Here is an 18,899-nt window from a genome sequence, read left to right on the forward strand (position 1 = left end):
TGCCAAAAAAGCATAATTCCACCTGGGAAATTGAATATTGGTCTGAAGTTATTTCTTATAGAATAAAATCTGAAATTTAAATTCAAAATTAAATGGAAAATTAGGTACCGTGAAATAGCTCCCAAATGAAATAACTCCCAATGAAATAAATCCCAATAGAAATGAAATAATTCCCAATCCAAAGCAATTTATTTATGTAATCTAAAAAAACATTTTTTGCTGGCTTCTCTCAGAATATTTGTTTGCATTTAAGGTTTAAGGTTTTCTCCTCTGGGGTATATCAAAAACTGGCTTCGCTCAGAAAATTTGTTTGCATTGCCGTCCTTCGGCCGTGCGCTAAGGTTTTCTACTCTGGGGTGTATCAAAAACTGGCTTCGCTCAGAAAATATTTCTTTCATTGCAGAAAGGTTTTATATTTCAGAAAGCTGATTTTCATTTCGAACCAGATTAAGAAATCGTTGCAACCTGACAAAGGCCGACGATGTAAAAAGAATCTTTTCTGAGCGAAGCCAGTTTCTGATACACTTCAGAGGAGAAAACCTTAGCGCCCGGCCGAAGGCCGACAATGCCAAAAACATTTCTGAGTAAAGCCAGTTTTTGACAAAAATTAAATAACTCCCAATACAGTGAAATAATTCCCAAAATAAAATTAAATAAAACCCAACAAAAATTTCATTGGGAGTTATTGCATTATGAAATAACTCCCAACCAAAAATTATGAAATAACTCCCTATGCGTTAGGAGTTGTTTCATAATGAAATAAGTCCTAAATTGTATGAAAAATTTGTTGGGTGTTATTTCATCTTTTCGTGGGGAGTTATTTCATTTGGGTGTTATTTCACGGTACCGGAAAATTACACTCTGAGTTCTCTTACAGTTGGTTATAGTTTGTTAAAAATATAACGTTTTGTGTAATTTTTAATTTTTTTTTTAAATAAGTAACCTTGATATATGTATTATAATATATTTTATATTATATTTTTTTAATTATTATACATGCATATTACATAAATAAAAAAGAATTGTAGAACAAATAAAGTACATATAAATATGTATGAATTAAAATTATACTAGTACTTTCACTGGGGATTTTTGAAGATTTAAATTTGGGGATAAGTCTCGAAAAAATCTGGGAACCCTGCTCTGACTACTTATCCAAATATAAAAATAAACTACTTGGGAATTATATCAACACATATCAAACTGTAACTACCCTGCAGTTCATTGCACTAGTTCCGCTACGTCGAATTCGTTGGCCACTAAGAACTACTACTAGTGAATTTTCAACCCACTCGCAACGTTATTGACTGGTGAACGTATTGACAGTTTGAAAAGTGCCAATTGGAAACCTTGCACTAGCTATATTACTACTTCTACAACTAACTAGCTCGATGTGGCTGCTAAAGTGGTAGTTAAATGGTTATCATTTGCACTACATTTCACCAGCATATTCAGTAATAAACAATAGTCAGATATTTGTCTTTAGTTTTGAAAATAAATTCAAGAAAAATAAAATCTTCTAAAATATACCACTTCGATGGCCACATGTAATGCTGAATGTGGCCGTTTGTGTTTTCATTCTCAGTGATGATGTAGAAAGTGCAAAAATAGAGAGTAGACTCACATGTTATTCTTAATAACAATTAGAGAGCAGTAAAAATAAGAGCTCTGTGGTTTAGTGGTTAGAGCATTTGACTAGAAAACGAGAGGTTATGTCTTCAACCCCGCTCTCAGAAAAATTTATTTTTTTCTTTTTTTCTCAAATGCTGGAGTATTTTCACTATTGAATTTAATAGTGAAATGTTATGTAGAGTGTGCCAATCGGCCACTTGCAATGACATCCCCGTGTTAAATTCACCAGTCAATAACGTTGCGAGTGGGTTGAAAATTCACTAGTAGTAGTAGTTCTTAGTGGCCAACGAATTCGACGTAGCGGAACTAGTGCAATGAACTGCTGGGCAGCTTGTACGTATTACTCTCAGCTAGTGAGTTAGTGTGTGTGCGTGTTTGTGTTTATTCCCTGCAGTTCATTGCACTAGTTCCTCTACGTCGAATTCGTTGGCCACTAAGAACTACTACTAGTGAATTTTCAACCCACTCGCATCGTTATTGACTGGTGAATTTAACACGGGGATGTCATTGCAAGTGGCCGATTGGCACACTCTGCTTAACACTTCACTATTAAATTCAATAGTGAAAATACTCCAGCATTTGAGAAAAAAACAAAAAAATAAATTTTTCTGAGAGCGGGGTTGAAACATAACCTCTCGTTTTCTAGTCAAATGCTCTAACCACTAAACCATAGAGCTCTTATTTGTACCGCTCTCTAATTGTTATTAAGAATAACATGTGAGTCTACTCTCTATTTTTGCATTTTCTACATCATCACTGAGAATGAAAACACAAACGGCCACAATCAGCATTACATGTGGCCATCGAAGTGGTATATTTTAGAAGATTTTATTTTTCTTGAATTTATTTTCAAAACTAAAGACAAATATCTGACTATTGTTTATTACTGAATATGCTGGTGAAATGTAGTGCAAATGATAACCATTTAACTACCACTTTAGCAGCCACATCGAACTAGTTAGTTGTACAAGTAGTAATATAGCTAGTGCAAGGTTTCCAATTGGCACTTTTCAAACTGCTGGGTTATTATTACCCAGCAGTTTGAAAAGTGTAAATTTGGAACCTTTCACTAGCTATACTACTACTTGTACAACAAACTAATTCGACGTGGCGGCAATGAACTGCAGGGTACCTACAGAACAGACCGGTTCGTATTACATACATACACTTTTTCTGAAGCATCGCAAAACCCATGGAGTTAGATTTCAGCGTTAGGAATATAGTCTACCCATCTTGGAATTCGGATTTCATTAATATGGCAGTATTTGGATTAGAAAATCTGCCAAGATGGGTAGACTGTCTGCATCAGGATTTTCGGTAAAATTACAATTGGAGAAAGCCACCCGGCCGGATCGAATAATCTTGCAATCTGCGATAATACTTCCCTCTTGGTAAGTTGGCGTTGTTCGGAAAATGGTTTCGCTACGAAGAAAAACGAATCTAAGTGGGCATTACAACGAACTCCTAGTGTCTTCGCTGTGCTTGTATCATTAAAATTCAGGAAATCTTCACAGAGCAGATGGTCAGCGGGAATATCTGCAATTATTTCTTTGGAATTTGCTGTCCATTTTCTCAGGGAAAATCCAGGCGATTGAAGTGCAAGTATTAATTGCTTTTTAGATTCTTTCGCTTCTTGGATTGAATGAGCACCGGCCAATGCATCGTCTACGTACATGGAACTACGAAGAATATGGCTAGCTTTTAGATAAGTAGCCTCGATGTCATCGGCTAATTGGAGTAGAGTCCGAATAGCGAGGTAAGGCGCGCAATTAACGCCGAATGTCACTGTTTTTAGTTCGTAATCTTGGATAATTATTGCGGAATAAAATTATTTGGAACACAGTATGCTTCGGATCGACAAGGATTTGTCGATACATCTTTTGGATATCAGCACTGAAGACATACTTGAAAAATCTTCACTTCAGAATGAGTAATGTCAAGTCACTTTGTAAAATTGGACCAGTTTGAAGGATATCATTTAGACTTAATCCATTAGAAGATGGAGATGACGCATTAAAAACAACGCGTACCTTTGTTGTCGTGCTTTCAGGTTTTATGACAGCATGGTGTGGTAAATAATATGAACAAATTTTTGAGTTGTGTGGGAGAGGAACCTTGAACATATGATCCAAATCAATATATTCTTCGACCACTTCATATCAGGTGAACGAAGTAGCCGAGTCTCATTTCGCAAAAATTGAGCCACAGCACTATTTCGGGACTGGCCTAGACTAAGTTTCTCAGGATACCCATGCTTAAATGGGAGAGAAACAATGTATCGACCATCTTTACCCCTTCTGGTAGTCCTGGCATAAATACCGTCACAAAATTTGTCGGATGATGAAATAAAGTTTTTCCTTGGAAGATTCTCCACCTCCCAAAAACGAGAAATCTCGAAACTAAGGAACAACTGGGAGTAGACATATTGGACAAAGGACCAGTTAGAATCCACCCAAAGATAGTTTCTTGTGCCATTAGTGAACCGCCATTAGTCAACCTCTTGTTACAACGCACAGAGGGTTGAAATGTACCAAAAGTGGCGATTAATTCAAAAGCTGAACTTTATCTGTTTCAGTCATGTTTGGTATTGTGTTAAAGTGCATTAAATAATGCATCACAAACTGCTTAAATTACAGTTGTGAGTAACTTACTTATTGGCAGTGAGCGGTCAAAGTCAAATAATTTTTACAAATTTTGCGTGCTGTGATTAAAATTGAAAATTGTGATATTTCGAGAGCTTATATTTTTTGTTAAATATGTTAAAAGTAGAAATATTAAAATGGAACCATCAACTTCAGGTATTTAAGAACATAAATAAATAATTTTTGTTTAGATAAATGTTTTGAAAATATTTTTTAAGATTTTTTTTAAAGTTCTCCATTATTGCGGTTTTTTCGATATATAGATTGCGTTTAAAAAAATCAGGACGAGATCGGGTAAATTCCATTTAATGCTCTTAAAATATGAACTTTTAGCTTCTATATACAGAAAAAAATTCGTGCGGGTTTATTGAGGTTTTTTACTTATTTAAGTTATAGTGAAAGAATTCCTCTTGCTAAAAAAACATATTCTGATACAAAATAGGTTAAAACATTTTTTCTTACATTTTTTTTAAAGTTGTGTTTTTATGTATTTATGATTGTTCATTACAAAAATTTATAATATTGTCTTTAGTGGCTTTTTTTAAAAAAAAATTGTACATTTATTAAATTTTGTCAAAAACAAAAATTAGATTTTAAATTAAATGTATGCTAATGTAAATACATATAATAAATTTATGTTTTGAATTTTTTAATAGCATATTAAGTATGCTTTTATTTCCAATTTAATTCATTAATTTATCGCTTTCCATTCCAAAGTTACAGCATAAATTGTGAACTAAGGTCTTTTTTTTCCAAAAAAACAATAATGCGCTTAACGGGTTAAAATTTTTTTTTTAATTTTTTTATTTTAAATGCTGTGTTTTTATGTATTTATGATTATTCATTACGAAAAAATTATAATATTCTCTTTTGTGACTTTTTTAAAAAAAATTTTACATTTATAAAATTTTGTGTAAAACAAAAATTGGATTTTAAATTAAATTTATACTAATATAAATACATATAATAAATTTATTATTTTATTTTTTTAGTAGCACATGAAGTATGCTTTAATTTCCAATTTTATTCATTAATTTATCGCTTTCCATTCCAACGTTATAGCTTAAATTGTGAGCTAAGGTCTTTTTTTCCAAAAAAACAACGGGTTAAAAAAAAAATTTTTAAACTTTTTTTTTCTAAAGTGCTGTGTTTTTATGGATTTATGATTATTCAGTACTAAAAAATTATAATATTCTCTTTTATGACTTTTTTGAAAAAATTTGTAAATTTATACAATTTTGTGTAAAACAAAAATTGGAATTTAAATTAAATTTATACTAATATAAATACATACAATAAATTTATATTTTGAATTTTTTAATAGCTCATTAAGTATGCTTTAATTTCCAATTTTATTCAATAATTTATCGCTTTCCATTCCAAAGTTACAGCATAAATTGTGAAAAAAGGTCTTTTTTTCCAAAAAAAAAACAATAATGCGCTTAAAATGTTAAACTTTTTTTTTCTTAACCTTTTTTTTCTAAAATGCTGTGTTTTTATGTGCTTATAAAACTCATCAATAAAAAAAATATAATATTTTAAAACTACGGCTTCTATGAATTAATCGCCACTTTGGGTACCATTCAACCCACTGTGCAACGGAAGCAATTGATTTAGCTTGTACAGTTTTTGACTGAATGAGTCTTAGAGAAGCAATTAAGACACAGGCTTTGCTTTTTGATTTCATTGAAGCGCTGAGAATGGCCCATATGCAAAAATTTTTAACATTTTCGTATCGGATGATACTCATTGGTACATAATTCACATTTAGGCTGAGAAACCTTATTCGGAAAAGCATTAACAATTTTGGATGATCGACTCAACGTTTTAGGCTTGGACTCGGTAGGTTTGGATACAGCAGAACGGATTTCAGAAACGGATTCCAAAGTTCTGTAACGTCAGGAATAAATCTAAATCAGACCATTTTGGAATCAATTAAGCCTTGTTCCCATAGAGTCAATGTTGAATCTGGAAGCTTATTGGAACAAAAATAGGGTCCCAGCTGTCAATGCGATGGAGTCGTAATATGGAAATACATGAATTGATGTCTTTTTGCAAATGTCGAATAGATTCTGCCGATTCGGATTCTATGTTAGGGAAACTGAATAAAATTCTGAGTTGGCCTCTTCTTAACGACCTCTCTTGCTTCTCCGCTAGTTTTTTGATTCAAATTGAATAGTTTCTCTACTGGACTTAAGGAAGATTTCTGAATAAATATGGCTGTGAATAAATCACGGAAAGTTGGCCATGACTCATAGTTACCATGTAAGGTCTCTATTTCACAAGGAGGAAGATCTATGGGATGATTGGGAAGAGGCAGCCTGATCTGGGAAAACTGGGGATTTATCGGACTTGTATCAGTTTTCTCACGTGATTAGGGTTTGGGGTTTCCCGGATATTTTTATTTCCCGGGAAACGGAAATGAAAAATTTCATTACCCGGGAACTATTTTTCAACTATAAAAATAAAATTGTTTCATTTTATTAAATGAAAATGAAAAACAATAAATTACAATTCAATTCTACTAACATAAAACAAAACAAAAATGTTGGATAAAATATTTGGAGATCATTTGTTACTATAAAATTAAATATTAGCGATATACATGATGTAGAGCTCTTGTCTTGGTAATACAGCAAGAGCAATTAAGAGTCACAAAATTTTATAAATTGTGAATGTACCTTTATAATTCCCTGTCGATCTATATTTTAATTGCAGTTTTTAGCTTCATTCTTTTAATTTTTCTGTTATACATATTTTTTATTATATTTTTTTAAAAAATATAGTTTAAAAAGTTTAAATAAGTAAGAAAGTAGTTCTAATGTATTTTGTTTTTGATTTCTGCAAAACTGCTCTTTTGCTAGAGAAAGTACTCTCCATTGAATACCGCTATTATTTCATATAAATAATATTATATGTACGTCATAGAACTATTTTTTTAAAAAATTTAGCATTCAGTAAGTCATTTGACGATTTCTTATTTTTTTTATTATTATTTATTTTCAACAACCTAGCCTATTGGCCATAATCGGTTATAAATTTCTACTTAAAAAAATTGTTTACATTAAAAAATTTAAATATAAAATAAATTAAATAATTATGATATAAATTAAATAAATATTATAAATAAAATTGAACAAAGTCAAAACTTAAACTCAAACATATTACATTATAAAACATCATTATTAGATAATGATTCTTTAATTGATGTCAGTAAATTAGCAACTTGATAAATTATTTTAGTGGCAAAGTTTCCAGACACCGAGAAAACTTTCGCTTTAAACAGGAGGTGGCTTTATCGTTAATAAAGCATTATAAAGACAATCTAAATTTTTTCTCCGATTGCTACTTGCTTCAAATAAAACTAATTCCCTCTTAAAACGACTTTCAGCATTTGATTTTAAATGTTTAGGATTTTCTTTTTCAATATTGATTGAATAATCTAATTCGTTTCTAAAATTTTGCTCCATTTGTATTTCGGAAACATCATCATCGCTTTGAACTGATGAGGGAACATTGCGGTCAAATATTCGTATGTATGAACATTGTATTTTTGTATTATAATTTAGCTTATTATGTTGTGAAGTTATTAGGAAATTTATATAAGTCTGCTGTTATATTGTTTATTAACATTACATTTTATAGCATGAACCATTTTTTGAGAAATCGTAGAATTTTTAGATAACAACTGTTCATAAAGAGTGTTAATCATAACAAAAATGCTTCTACTGAATCCTTAATGGGGTTTAAAACCACCACTAATATTTGGAACAAGCCATTCATCAAACAGAGATGTTATATTTCATAGTATTAAAGTATTATTAATTAATTTTAAATTTCCCGTTTTTCCCGGGAAAAAAATTTAAATTTTACGGGAATTCCCTACACGTGATTGATCACGAATGGTATCTGTAAGTTCGGACAATTTTATAAATATTTTACAATAAGTAATATAAGTACTTTTGTATTTATCTTTAAAAGCTTCCAAATCATCAACTTCTCCGGTAGCGTTTTCCTCTCTTTCCACTTCGTTTTCCATATCGAATAAAAATTTTTCATATGCTGTAGACCAGGTAGACTTGAGTTCACATTTATGGACTTCTAACGCACGAATAGAATTAATTGGATAACGATTATCTTTATAATCGGCTTCAAACTTTATAATCGGTTTCAAACAATTTAAATCAAAAAATTAATTGGACTTTTGTAAATTGAATCACCGTAAGTGGATTATTCACCAAACGAAAATGTAAAATTATTCGAAACCACAAAGAAAATCAATAATTTGGACAAAATGATTTTTCGAAGAATTGATGCTTTTAAAGTACTGGACTATGCGATCAGCTGCTCACAAAAATTAGTATATAATAAAGTTCGTCAACCTATTCTGCACTATTTGTTTTTGGATAAATTGTCTTGTTGTATTTAATTCCAGTACTTGTTGAAAAACTAGCAACAATCTACTACTAGGCTTTGTTTACCAATACGACAATTAACCCTTGAGAGTACGAACTAGTACAAACAAAAAAAAAATATATTTTTTGTATCTAAAGTAAAATCTGCGATTTAATGGACTATTACGTGATATAATCAGAGACCAAAAATAACTGTTATTAAATTTTTTGAAATGGATAGAAAAAGGTGCATAACTACTCAGGAGTCACCCGTAGGTAGGTAAAATGTATGAGCAACCCCCATTATTTTCGTACCCCCAATATTTTTCTAGAACAAACATACCCCCTATCTCCAACCGTTCAGGGGGTCCCCATACAAAACAACTGAATTTTCACGAAAATTCTCCAATATAGAAAAAAAATGTATACAATTACTATTACAATAAAATAAATTAGTTTATTGATGTTATTTATGAATAATTATGTTATGCTATATTAAATTTCTTTTTTCAAAACTCGGATATTTTTTGCGATAATCACCGACAACTTGAATCAAATATTGCTTTTCCTCTTCGTTCCTGCACAATATTTTATTGTAGTCCTCCATCATTTTCACGCCTCTTTCAGCGGTGTCGTTTACTACGTGAATTTTTTCAACAATTTTTAGTGCTTGCTGATAATCTTCGCGCTGTGGCCACGTTTCCGGCGGATATCGTATAAATTCATGCGGCAAGTTGAAGCGTAGAAAAAAGTTTATAGTTTTCACAGTTACGAAAGCGCTCAAGTCATTCGACAAAAATTGCTCAGTTACTTCTGCAAAATTAACCGCAATTTTTTTTCATGCTTCGGATAGGTCCTTCATCATCTTCATCCCAATCATCATCTTCTTCTCCAGTTTCTTCATCTTTTTCAAGTTGAACTTCCTTGTCTTTTTCTTCAAGGATTTCTTTTCCATCATATATGCACATAATTGCCAACATTTTTCGTTTTATGTCACACGAAACATCTGAATCAAAGTAGGCGAGAGCTATAGCCTCCTCCGCCAGATACCACAAATGTCTGATAAACTTTGTTACCATTACTTTTGACAAATTCTTATCCAAGTCTGTGTATTTAAGGAAGTGCTTTCAAAAAGTTGAAGTCCTGATTGGGCGCTTTGACAGCTTCAGTACAGCGATACCAGACTTTCACGTACAGACGAACAATAAACACACAGACATCTCGAATTCCATCCAATTGTGACTTTGCCAGTTTAAATTGGTCTCTGAACATAAATATTTTCAGTGAATAAATTGCTTTAGCATCCATCGTGCGTGGTGAATAGGTATGAGTTCTTTAAACTTATATTCGCCAAAATCGCCTCCAAGGAATAAAACAACCAGTTCCAATAGTTCCTTATAGTCGTTACGACGTTGTCTTTTCTGTAGTTGGACCATGCAAAAAGTAATGATGTCATCTGGAGCAGTAATTAATTTCGAAGCAACGATCTCATCGCTCACTCCAGTTTCGAATGCATTCTGATTGATTTTTTCCCAATTCTGCTGGAAACGGCGAAACAGAGAAACATCTGGAGGAAAAGTTTTTCCAATTTTTTCTTCGAACACTGCTCTTAGCACCAATTCATATATGTGATGTCTACATGGAAGATGCATCAAATCTTCGAACACTGCTCTTAGCACCAATTCATATATGTGATGTCTACATGGAAGATGCATCAAATCTCTCTCTAATAACTGTTCAAGTAAAACTGCAGCTCCTGCAAATTCACCGGTGTTTGATGATGTCGTGTCAAAAGACATGGCTTGAACTCGTTTCGAAAGGTTCCATTCTACCAGTAGTTGATAAACGGCCGCTGCAATATTTTTGCCTTTTCCACAATCTAGTTTTGGAACGCCTAATATTTGTTCGATTTCGCCATTAGTTACAATAACCGGAAGGCGATCAATCTTATTCATTCCTGTAATGTCTTGCAGTAAATATTCCAGTAAATGCTGTTGCCTTCAACTGTAATGGAATAAAATATGTATATTAGTATTGAAATTAAATTGGTATAAGAAAAGTAACCTTACATATAAGTTCTCCTTTACAAAATCAGCGATTTTTTGTCGATTTGCAGTACGGTATCTTCGAATTGACGAGCAATTTGATACGTTGTGACCAAGTCCTTCAGCTACTGCAGCCATTAAATGCATTGCATTTCGGTCAGATATCATGCATTTATCCAAAGCAGAAACGATCCGTTCATTGATAAATAACTGTGTTCCTCTTTTAACAACTTCCGAAGCCGACGGTAGAGCGTCCACTTCCAATTCCATTCCACCAGCGCCAACATTGTCTGACGATTCGGTAGATGATGTGAATTGCACTGTACCCATTACTAAGGTATTAATTTTAGTAGTTGCTCGTAATCGCCGTTCATCAGCCTCTTCTCGTTCCAATTTTCGTTTTTCAATGCCTACAAGAGCCATGTCAATGCCAATCATGCTGCCTGGGCGGCCTTTTTTCCTCTGTGCAAGCAAAAACTTTTTATCCTCCTCTATTTTAATCGTGGTGAGTGCATTAACATGAGCTATATCGAAGAGATCGTCTAATTCTTCGACAAACTTATCCTCTTTTACTTTATGCGACGTTCCTCCTCTTGTTGAGCTCTTGTTCAATTTCCTCCACTTCTGGTACAGCTTCTCAATTTGCTTTATGACCGAAGACTTGTCTCGGGTCGGAATTCGTGCTTTATTCCAGAAAAGGAGCACTTCGTTTGCAGCCATTGTTGTACTTTTTCGCACTTCCAATTTTAGTGTACGAGTGTGAAAAAAAAATACACCAAGAACTTCTTTTTTAGACGGCAATTTTGATCCCAACAGCTGCGGAATAACATATTCAATCAAATAAAGGTTATGCTGTTGCGATCTCAAATTAATTTTTGTCGTTGATGATGCCATTGCAATTCAAATGCGAACCTGTTCTATTGAAAAATTTAGTTTTTAGGTTTTAGTTTTAATTGTTTTATTTCTTTGTACTCACTTTTTCCAGAACTACTGTTAATTTTAATTTAAATGAAGAATTATTCACTTTCACAGCTCATAAATTTACTTTAAAATTACAGTTATTTTTTAATTTTTTGCTTTTACATACAGTTTGTATGTTTTATTTATAAAAGTCATAGAACAACTAAAAGGTCAATACTTTTATGTACATAAAATAAGGTGTATATTTTAAAAAATGTTATGCAAATGTTTCTCAATGAATTTAGGTAAGTTTTTAAAATTCATTGAATATATTTTTACCTATATATAATCTTCGTAAAAAACCAATAAAAATATAACTGAAATTTAGATTTATATATCAGGTCGAAATAAAAAACACGAAAGTACATCAATGGGTTTTTCAATGTTGTTTGGAAAATTTGACAATATTTAGTAATATTACCTGTTATATTATTACTTAAAAATGAATACGTGGAATATAAGCCATAAAACAAAAATCATTTTTATGGAATTAAAAATGTAATGTTTTTAAAAATTTTAAATATTACCTGTCTTAGGTACAACCGCTCATTATTAAAGGGGCATTTTATGATTACATTGCTAAATAAAATAAAACTCAATGAACAAGCCAATTGGTCTATTCACTTTTTTGCGTTCTTTGACAATAGAAATGGGTGTTTAATTAATGTTAGTAAAATGTGAAGTGTAATTCACGAAATGAAGTTTAGAACATATTTATACTTTGTGTAATTCCATTAATATTTAATTTGGAAAATTTTCGCGAAAATTCAGTTTTTTTGTATGGGGACCCCCTGAACGGTTGGAGATAGGGGGTATGTTTGTTCTAGAAAAATATTGGGGATACGAAAATAATGGGGGTTGCTCATACAGTTTACCTACCTAGGGGTGACTCCTGAGTAGTTATGCACCTTTTTCTATCCATTTACCACCAATTTCGTTCTCACGAACTTTGACCCCCGTGCGGCACGCCAATTTTTAACCGATCGAGCTGAAATTTTTTTCGGATTTTTTTTTATCCTAACCTCACACAAAACTGCCCTTCGTTTTTGAAACAGATGAGTTTTAAATTTGTTCATACATTGGGGGTCCACCTTAGTGTACCTATATTTATTGCTCAATTTAATAATTTTAATAATATTATTTTTTAGGAAAACTCACGTAAAACTCCAACTCTTGGACGGCGCGCCGTATAGAAGTAGTGGATATTTCATTCAGGATAAATGATTGTGCACAAGAAATTTTATTCCCGATCACTATGTGTTTGCAATAAATAAATTTCAATTTGCCGACGGCTTTTTAATTTAACATTTTTTCACTTTCTTCACTCCCTATATCTTTTAACAAATTGCCATTCGGTCTCTCTTGGAATTTTTATACCCTACACCACCGTAGTGGGGAGGGTATTATGCGTTTGTGCAGATGTTTGTAACGCCCAAAAATATTAGTCTAACACCCACCTTAAAGTATACCGATCGAATTAGAATCACTTTCTGAGTCGATTAAGCGATGTCCGTCCGTCCGTCTGGTCGGCTGGCTGGCTGACTGTCCATGTAAACCTTGTGCGCAGAGTACAGGTCGCAATTTTGAAGATATTTCGATCATATTTGGTACATATTATTTTTTTGGCCCAAGGACCAAGCCTATTGAAACTGGCTGAAATCGGTCCACTATTTCACCTAGCCCCCATACAAATGTCCTCCCGAAATTGGACTTTATCGGTCAAAAATGTTTAATATATATATGTATCTCCACAAATTGCGCTCCAAATAAGTTTTATATACACAAAATTCATGTCACCAAATTTTGTTATGATCGGTCCATAATTAGTCATAGCTCCCATATAGACCCGCTTCCGAAAATCACTTTAACGTGCATAAATCGCTTAAAAATGTTGGTAAACACACAAAATTCAACATAGTTAACTTTAATATAGACATAAATCACACGACCTAATTTCATGGTGATCGGTCCATAATTGGTCATAGCCCCCATATAACCCCACTTCCGAAAATCACTCAAAAATATAAATTATTTAAATTTTAAAAGAAAATTTGTTTTTGCTCTTTTACTTAGTGTAGGGTATTATATGGTCGGGCTTGACCGACCATACTTTCTTACTTGTTTTATTTGGTTTTTATTTCTTATAAATAAAAGTAAACAAAAACAGCTGAGTCATCAATTTGCACAATAAAAGTTGTGTTCGCGTACTTGATAATTTGTAATAATTTGTACAAATTATTACTGGAAGTTACGGGATTCCGTTCGTTTACTTTTATTGTTGCAAATGTAAACAAAACAAAAAAGTTGAAAATTAACACAATTTACAAGTCTTTCAAAGAAAAGAAGTAAAACAAAACAAACGTTTTAAATGGATTTATAATAAAATACAACTTATTTTTACAAATTGTTGTTCGCGTACTTTTTTGGATATTTTTTTCATTGAGAGTAAATGTATTTTTACGCTCTAAATTAAAGTTACTGGATAATTTTACTGGAAAGTAAGCGAACACACTTAAATTCAAGTTTGCGAGCCTAAATTGTCGCGCAAACTTATCGAATTTCCATAAATTTTTTGACAGTTCATTTGCGAGAGTGTAAAAATCAGCGTTGCCACTCATAAAATATTTTTCCTACCAAATTTCTAATTAAAAATAATACCCTCCCCACTATGGTGGTGTAGGGTATAACTACCAAAGCCTACCAAATTTAAAATATTTGAGAAATGCTATATGAATTCGTTTCAAAATTAATAGTTGGTTGGTTTACGTGATAGTTCACTACGTGCGAACAATCAAGTAGAGTCGAAGGGGCCCCGTTTTGATGAGACCACACCACTCGTCAGATGTATTGTTTACATCGCAATGTAACTAAAAAGTGCTAGCTAGACCCAACCTGTAGCTGTGAGATATCTTAGTAGGTCATTGAGTTTAGACCCGGCTACCTCACCAAGGTTGGTCAATGTATAGTTGCCCATGAATTTATGTCTCTTGACACTCAGAGCTGGGCATTCGCAGAGAAGGTGGAAAGTCGTTTCCTTTTTTTCCCTATCCTTACAACTACGACAATGGTCGTTAAAGGAGAGTCCCAGGCGATTTGCGTGCTTGCCTAACGCCCAGTGTCCCGTTAATACTGCCATCAACCTTGATATATCCCTTCTATTCCGGGTTATCAGTTGCATAGTGCGTTTTTCGTTAAAAGATGGCCACATCAACTTGGCTACCCTACATGTGTCTAAATTACGCCATCTATTCTCAGCCTTTGTAAGAAAATGTCTGAAGATGATACCTTTAATAGTCCCCAGTGGAATTGCTGCTGAGACCGCATTGGAGATATCTAAGGCAGATCCCATTCTGGCTAGTTCGTCTGCCTGTTCATTACCGTAGTGGTCCCTGTGCGCAGGTACCCAAACCAAAGTAATATCAGATAGACGACCTAGCCTTGACAGAGAATTCTTACATTGCCTAACTAGTGAAGATGAATTTGTGTAGGCATTCAGTGAGAGAAGTGCCGCCTGACTGTCGACAAAAACACCTATATAATTAATAGTTAACTTAAAATTATATTATTGCTGCTATAAAATTATCCAGAGGAAGAATGATATTGAAGCAGAGTTCAACACATATTATTAGAAAATAAATGTTTTGAGGGCCCTCTTTGGCATTTTTTGAACTCAACACTACTAAATAAATACACATTTACCTGACTAAACTAAATATTTTAGAAAATGCTATCTTCATATTTTGCAAATATGTAGTTTTATTATTTTGGCTTAACATAAGTAGTTTTTTCGTTATTATTTTAATTATTTTGTTCTTAAAAATACTTCTGTATTCAGAAATATCGTAGCCTACCAAAATACGACAAATATCGGAACAAACCAACCAAACTACCAAAAGCCAATTTGCTAACTTCAAACTACCAAAGCGGCGACGCTAGTAAAAATGCACAGATTGCACAGTTTACGAGGCATTTACTAAATTACTTCGGAATGAGAATTATTTAATTTCTATTTGGATTTATTTCATTGGGAGTTATTTCGAATTTTTTTGGACTATATTTTTAGAATTATGAAACCGACGATTATTGGGAATAATTTCATTTTACCCTTTGGTAGTTGTTACCGACACTGCCTACGCGCTATCGTAAAAATTAAAGATTCTTGAGGCATATCAAAGCTAAAATTATTTTGTGAAGTTTAACGATAAATTATTTAAACCAAAAAGCTTGCTCCGAGTCCAAACTAAAAAAGTTTGTAAATCTATTGTTTGTTTTGAAGATATTTGTATTAATTTTGTAAATGTTTGTAGGAATTTCAACACCACTTATATTGTAATCAAACATTCTTAAATAAAACAATATTTAAAAATTGATCTGGTGTTAATAATCTATTGGAATCTGGAGCTTGGGCTACTTCAATTAACAGTAGTTATTTAATTTTTTTTATTTAATTTGGATATTAGTTCATTTTTGATGGGAGTTATTTCGCGGTACATTAAGAAGTGGTACAATTGCAAACATTAATTCCGTAAAATTGTAAGAAATGCTTAGTTTCATTTATTTTCAATTATTTATGTGGGGATATTTCTGAGCATTGGATATTACTTTTTTGCTCGTTAATATATGTAAATATTTTTAAGTTCGCGTTTTAGTTTTTATTTCAAGTGGTACTAACACATTCGTGATACAGTGCACTTACCGCTTTCGTGTTTTAAAATCCTGTGAGAAATTCATGGCTGGTAACAATGGTTTTGTAGGGTTTTTTACTGATGACGATGCAGTAATTGTGCGATATTCATGATTCTTTATAAACTTTTGCTGTTCGAATAAATTATGCTCCTGTTGTTGTTCTAGATTCTTCGACGACTGATGGCCAGCGGATAATTGTTGTTGATTGGAAGTTGTATGTAATTGCAATTGATGGTGTGAGTGTTGGTGATGATGCGTTTGAAATTGTTGGTGGTGGTGGGGCAAAAAGTATTGTTGCAAAGAGTTTTGTTTTTGTAGAGGCATGTGTGGGAAAGGCAACAGAAGGCCACTGGATAATTCGGATTTTGTAGGGGATGTAGTTGACGATGAGCCCACTGATTCTAAACCTCTCGATAGTTTAAGCATTTCGGCACCAAATTGTTGCAATGCAGTCATTGTTGTAAGCTTAGACTCATGTACACTGCATATAAATAAAATAGAATTGAAACAATTTTAATTTTTCAGTAAATTAGATTCAAAATGTACGGCATAATATAAAATCGAATACCACAATACCTTGACTCCGGTAACCACAGTTCATGATTATCTAATGTTGATAACTCAGTATCGGTAGAATTGGCCGAATGGGCATGTGCTACGGCAGAAGTTGTACTATGGCCAGTTTTTAATAGACGTCGCCATGTACGACGTCTCTCTGTAAGTGTTCATTTTATGAAATATCAAAGCAAATTGCAGCATTTGAAAATAAGTTATAACATTAGTTTAAAATTTAAAAAGTGATTAAAGTTATGTGTTTAATGTAATTTAATATAATCGGCTAACTAATAATGAATAAAATAAGACCTATTCAAAGCAAACCACACAAAAAATTCATTTATTTTGCAATGATAGCAATTAATCTACTATTTGCTGACTGCACTAATATTTTATGAGAATATTCCACGTCATTGGCATGTGTTGCAGATGGTTTACCAAAAATTTCCATTAAAACCAGTCATTACATTTCCTATTGCAATCTACATATACTATATGTGCATTAGACATGCCCTTCTAACATCAAAATTAGATTTGCTTTGGATGGGTCTTATTTTATTCATTAGTCGCTAAAACTAACTACTGCAAAATTTAAGTGCAATCGAATAAATAGAACACGTGCCGGAAAGGTTTATTGCAAATGTTTAAAAACCAGTACTTAAATAGGCAATTTTTTTAAGATATCGAAAAAAGTACCATTATTTACCCAATTTTAACGCGAAAAATTTCCTTTCGTTGGGATTGTTCGAAAGGAAAAAATGGCAAAAAAGATGAATCTTTGCAAATGGAGGAGATTATCAATAAACTACACCCGAGGTTACAAAAACTCATATTGTGGTTGTGCGAGAACCTAAAACCGATATTTTGGGTGGTCAATTCCGGCCAAAAATCCTTTCTTCTTTCTTCTTCATAAAAATGTTTGAAATTTGGTATTTGTATTAAGAATAACATAACCGATCGATCGATAAATATTTCGATGTTCAAATACAGGGTTTGGCCAAAAAAGCATGGATGTTCTAAAAGTATCAAAAAAATAGCATGTAAGTGGCTGAAATTTAGTCCAAAAATAAAGAATAGCATAGGTGATTGAATAAAATTGGTCATTCAAATTTCGGATTACATATATGGGTTTGGCCAAACAATCATGTACGTTTTAAAAGTATCGAAAAAATTAGGTTATTCATGTAAATGCCTGAAATTTAGTCCAAAAATGAAGAATAGCATAGGTGATTGAAAAAAATGGTCGTACAAATTTCGCAATAAATACACCGGGTTTGGCCAAGCAATCATGGACGTTTTAAAATTATCGGAAAAATTAGGTTATTCATGTAAATACCTGAAATTTTATGTACATTTAAGTACAAAACACTTGATCCATCGCAAAAAATATTATAAATTGCATATAGGAGTTGGCCAAATAAACATTGACGTTATAGAAGTATCGAAAAAAGTATGTAATTTTTGTACATATATGGCTTCAATTAGGTTTATAATTAAAAATAACATAAATGATCCATTGAAAAAATTTCGACACACAAATACATGGTTTTGCCAAATCAGCATAGACGTAAATAACTCTCAAAGATACATAATTTTTGAAATTGACCAAAAAAATACAAAAAAAAATGTGTAAAATATGAAGGCACTGAAATCGTTCTGGTTATTGGAATCGCAGATAATTGCAGCTGAAATTTAAAGTACTTACTCTTGATACTTTACAGTATTAGATGTAATTTACACTTAACCTCTAATAGCCGCTTTTAATTAGTTCTGGCCTTTCAAACTTTTTTTTTTAATTTAGTTTCTATAGATTTAAAACTAGTTCCTAATCACTTCACTTTTATACAAAAAGAACACGCAAAAACTCCGTAATAACTACGTGGAATGGTTAACTGCTAACTGTGTTATAATAACATGTGCTAATTTGCAAAAAAAAAAAAACTTCAAAGAAAAAAACACAGGATACTTCAATTCAAAAGTAAAAA

At 32.4% G+C, this 18,899-nt stretch overlaps 1 protein-coding gene across 1 annotated transcript in view; it reads right to left on the reverse strand.

Moving 5' to 3' along the window:
- Nucleotides 1-18,899, reverse strand: part of 5-HT2B (5-hydroxytryptamine receptor 2B) — a 116,634-nt gene that overhangs the window by 10,198 nt on the left and 87,537 nt on the right. Inside the window, exons 4-5 of the mRNA XM_065498402.1 lie at nucleotides 16,936-17,074; nucleotides 16,370-16,840 (exon numbers count right to left, since the gene is read on the reverse strand). Coding sequence (XP_065354474.1) covers nucleotides 16,370-16,840; nucleotides 16,936-17,074 — 610 coding nt within the window. The remainder of the gene's footprint in view (nucleotides 1-16,369; nucleotides 16,841-16,935; nucleotides 17,075-18,899) is intronic.

This window comes from Calliphora vicina, chromosome 1, assembly GCF_958450345.1.
Source record: "Calliphora vicina chromosome 1, idCalVici1.1, whole genome shotgun sequence".
NCBI classification, from domain to species: domain Eukaryota; kingdom Metazoa; phylum Arthropoda; class Insecta; order Diptera; family Calliphoridae; genus Calliphora; species Calliphora vicina.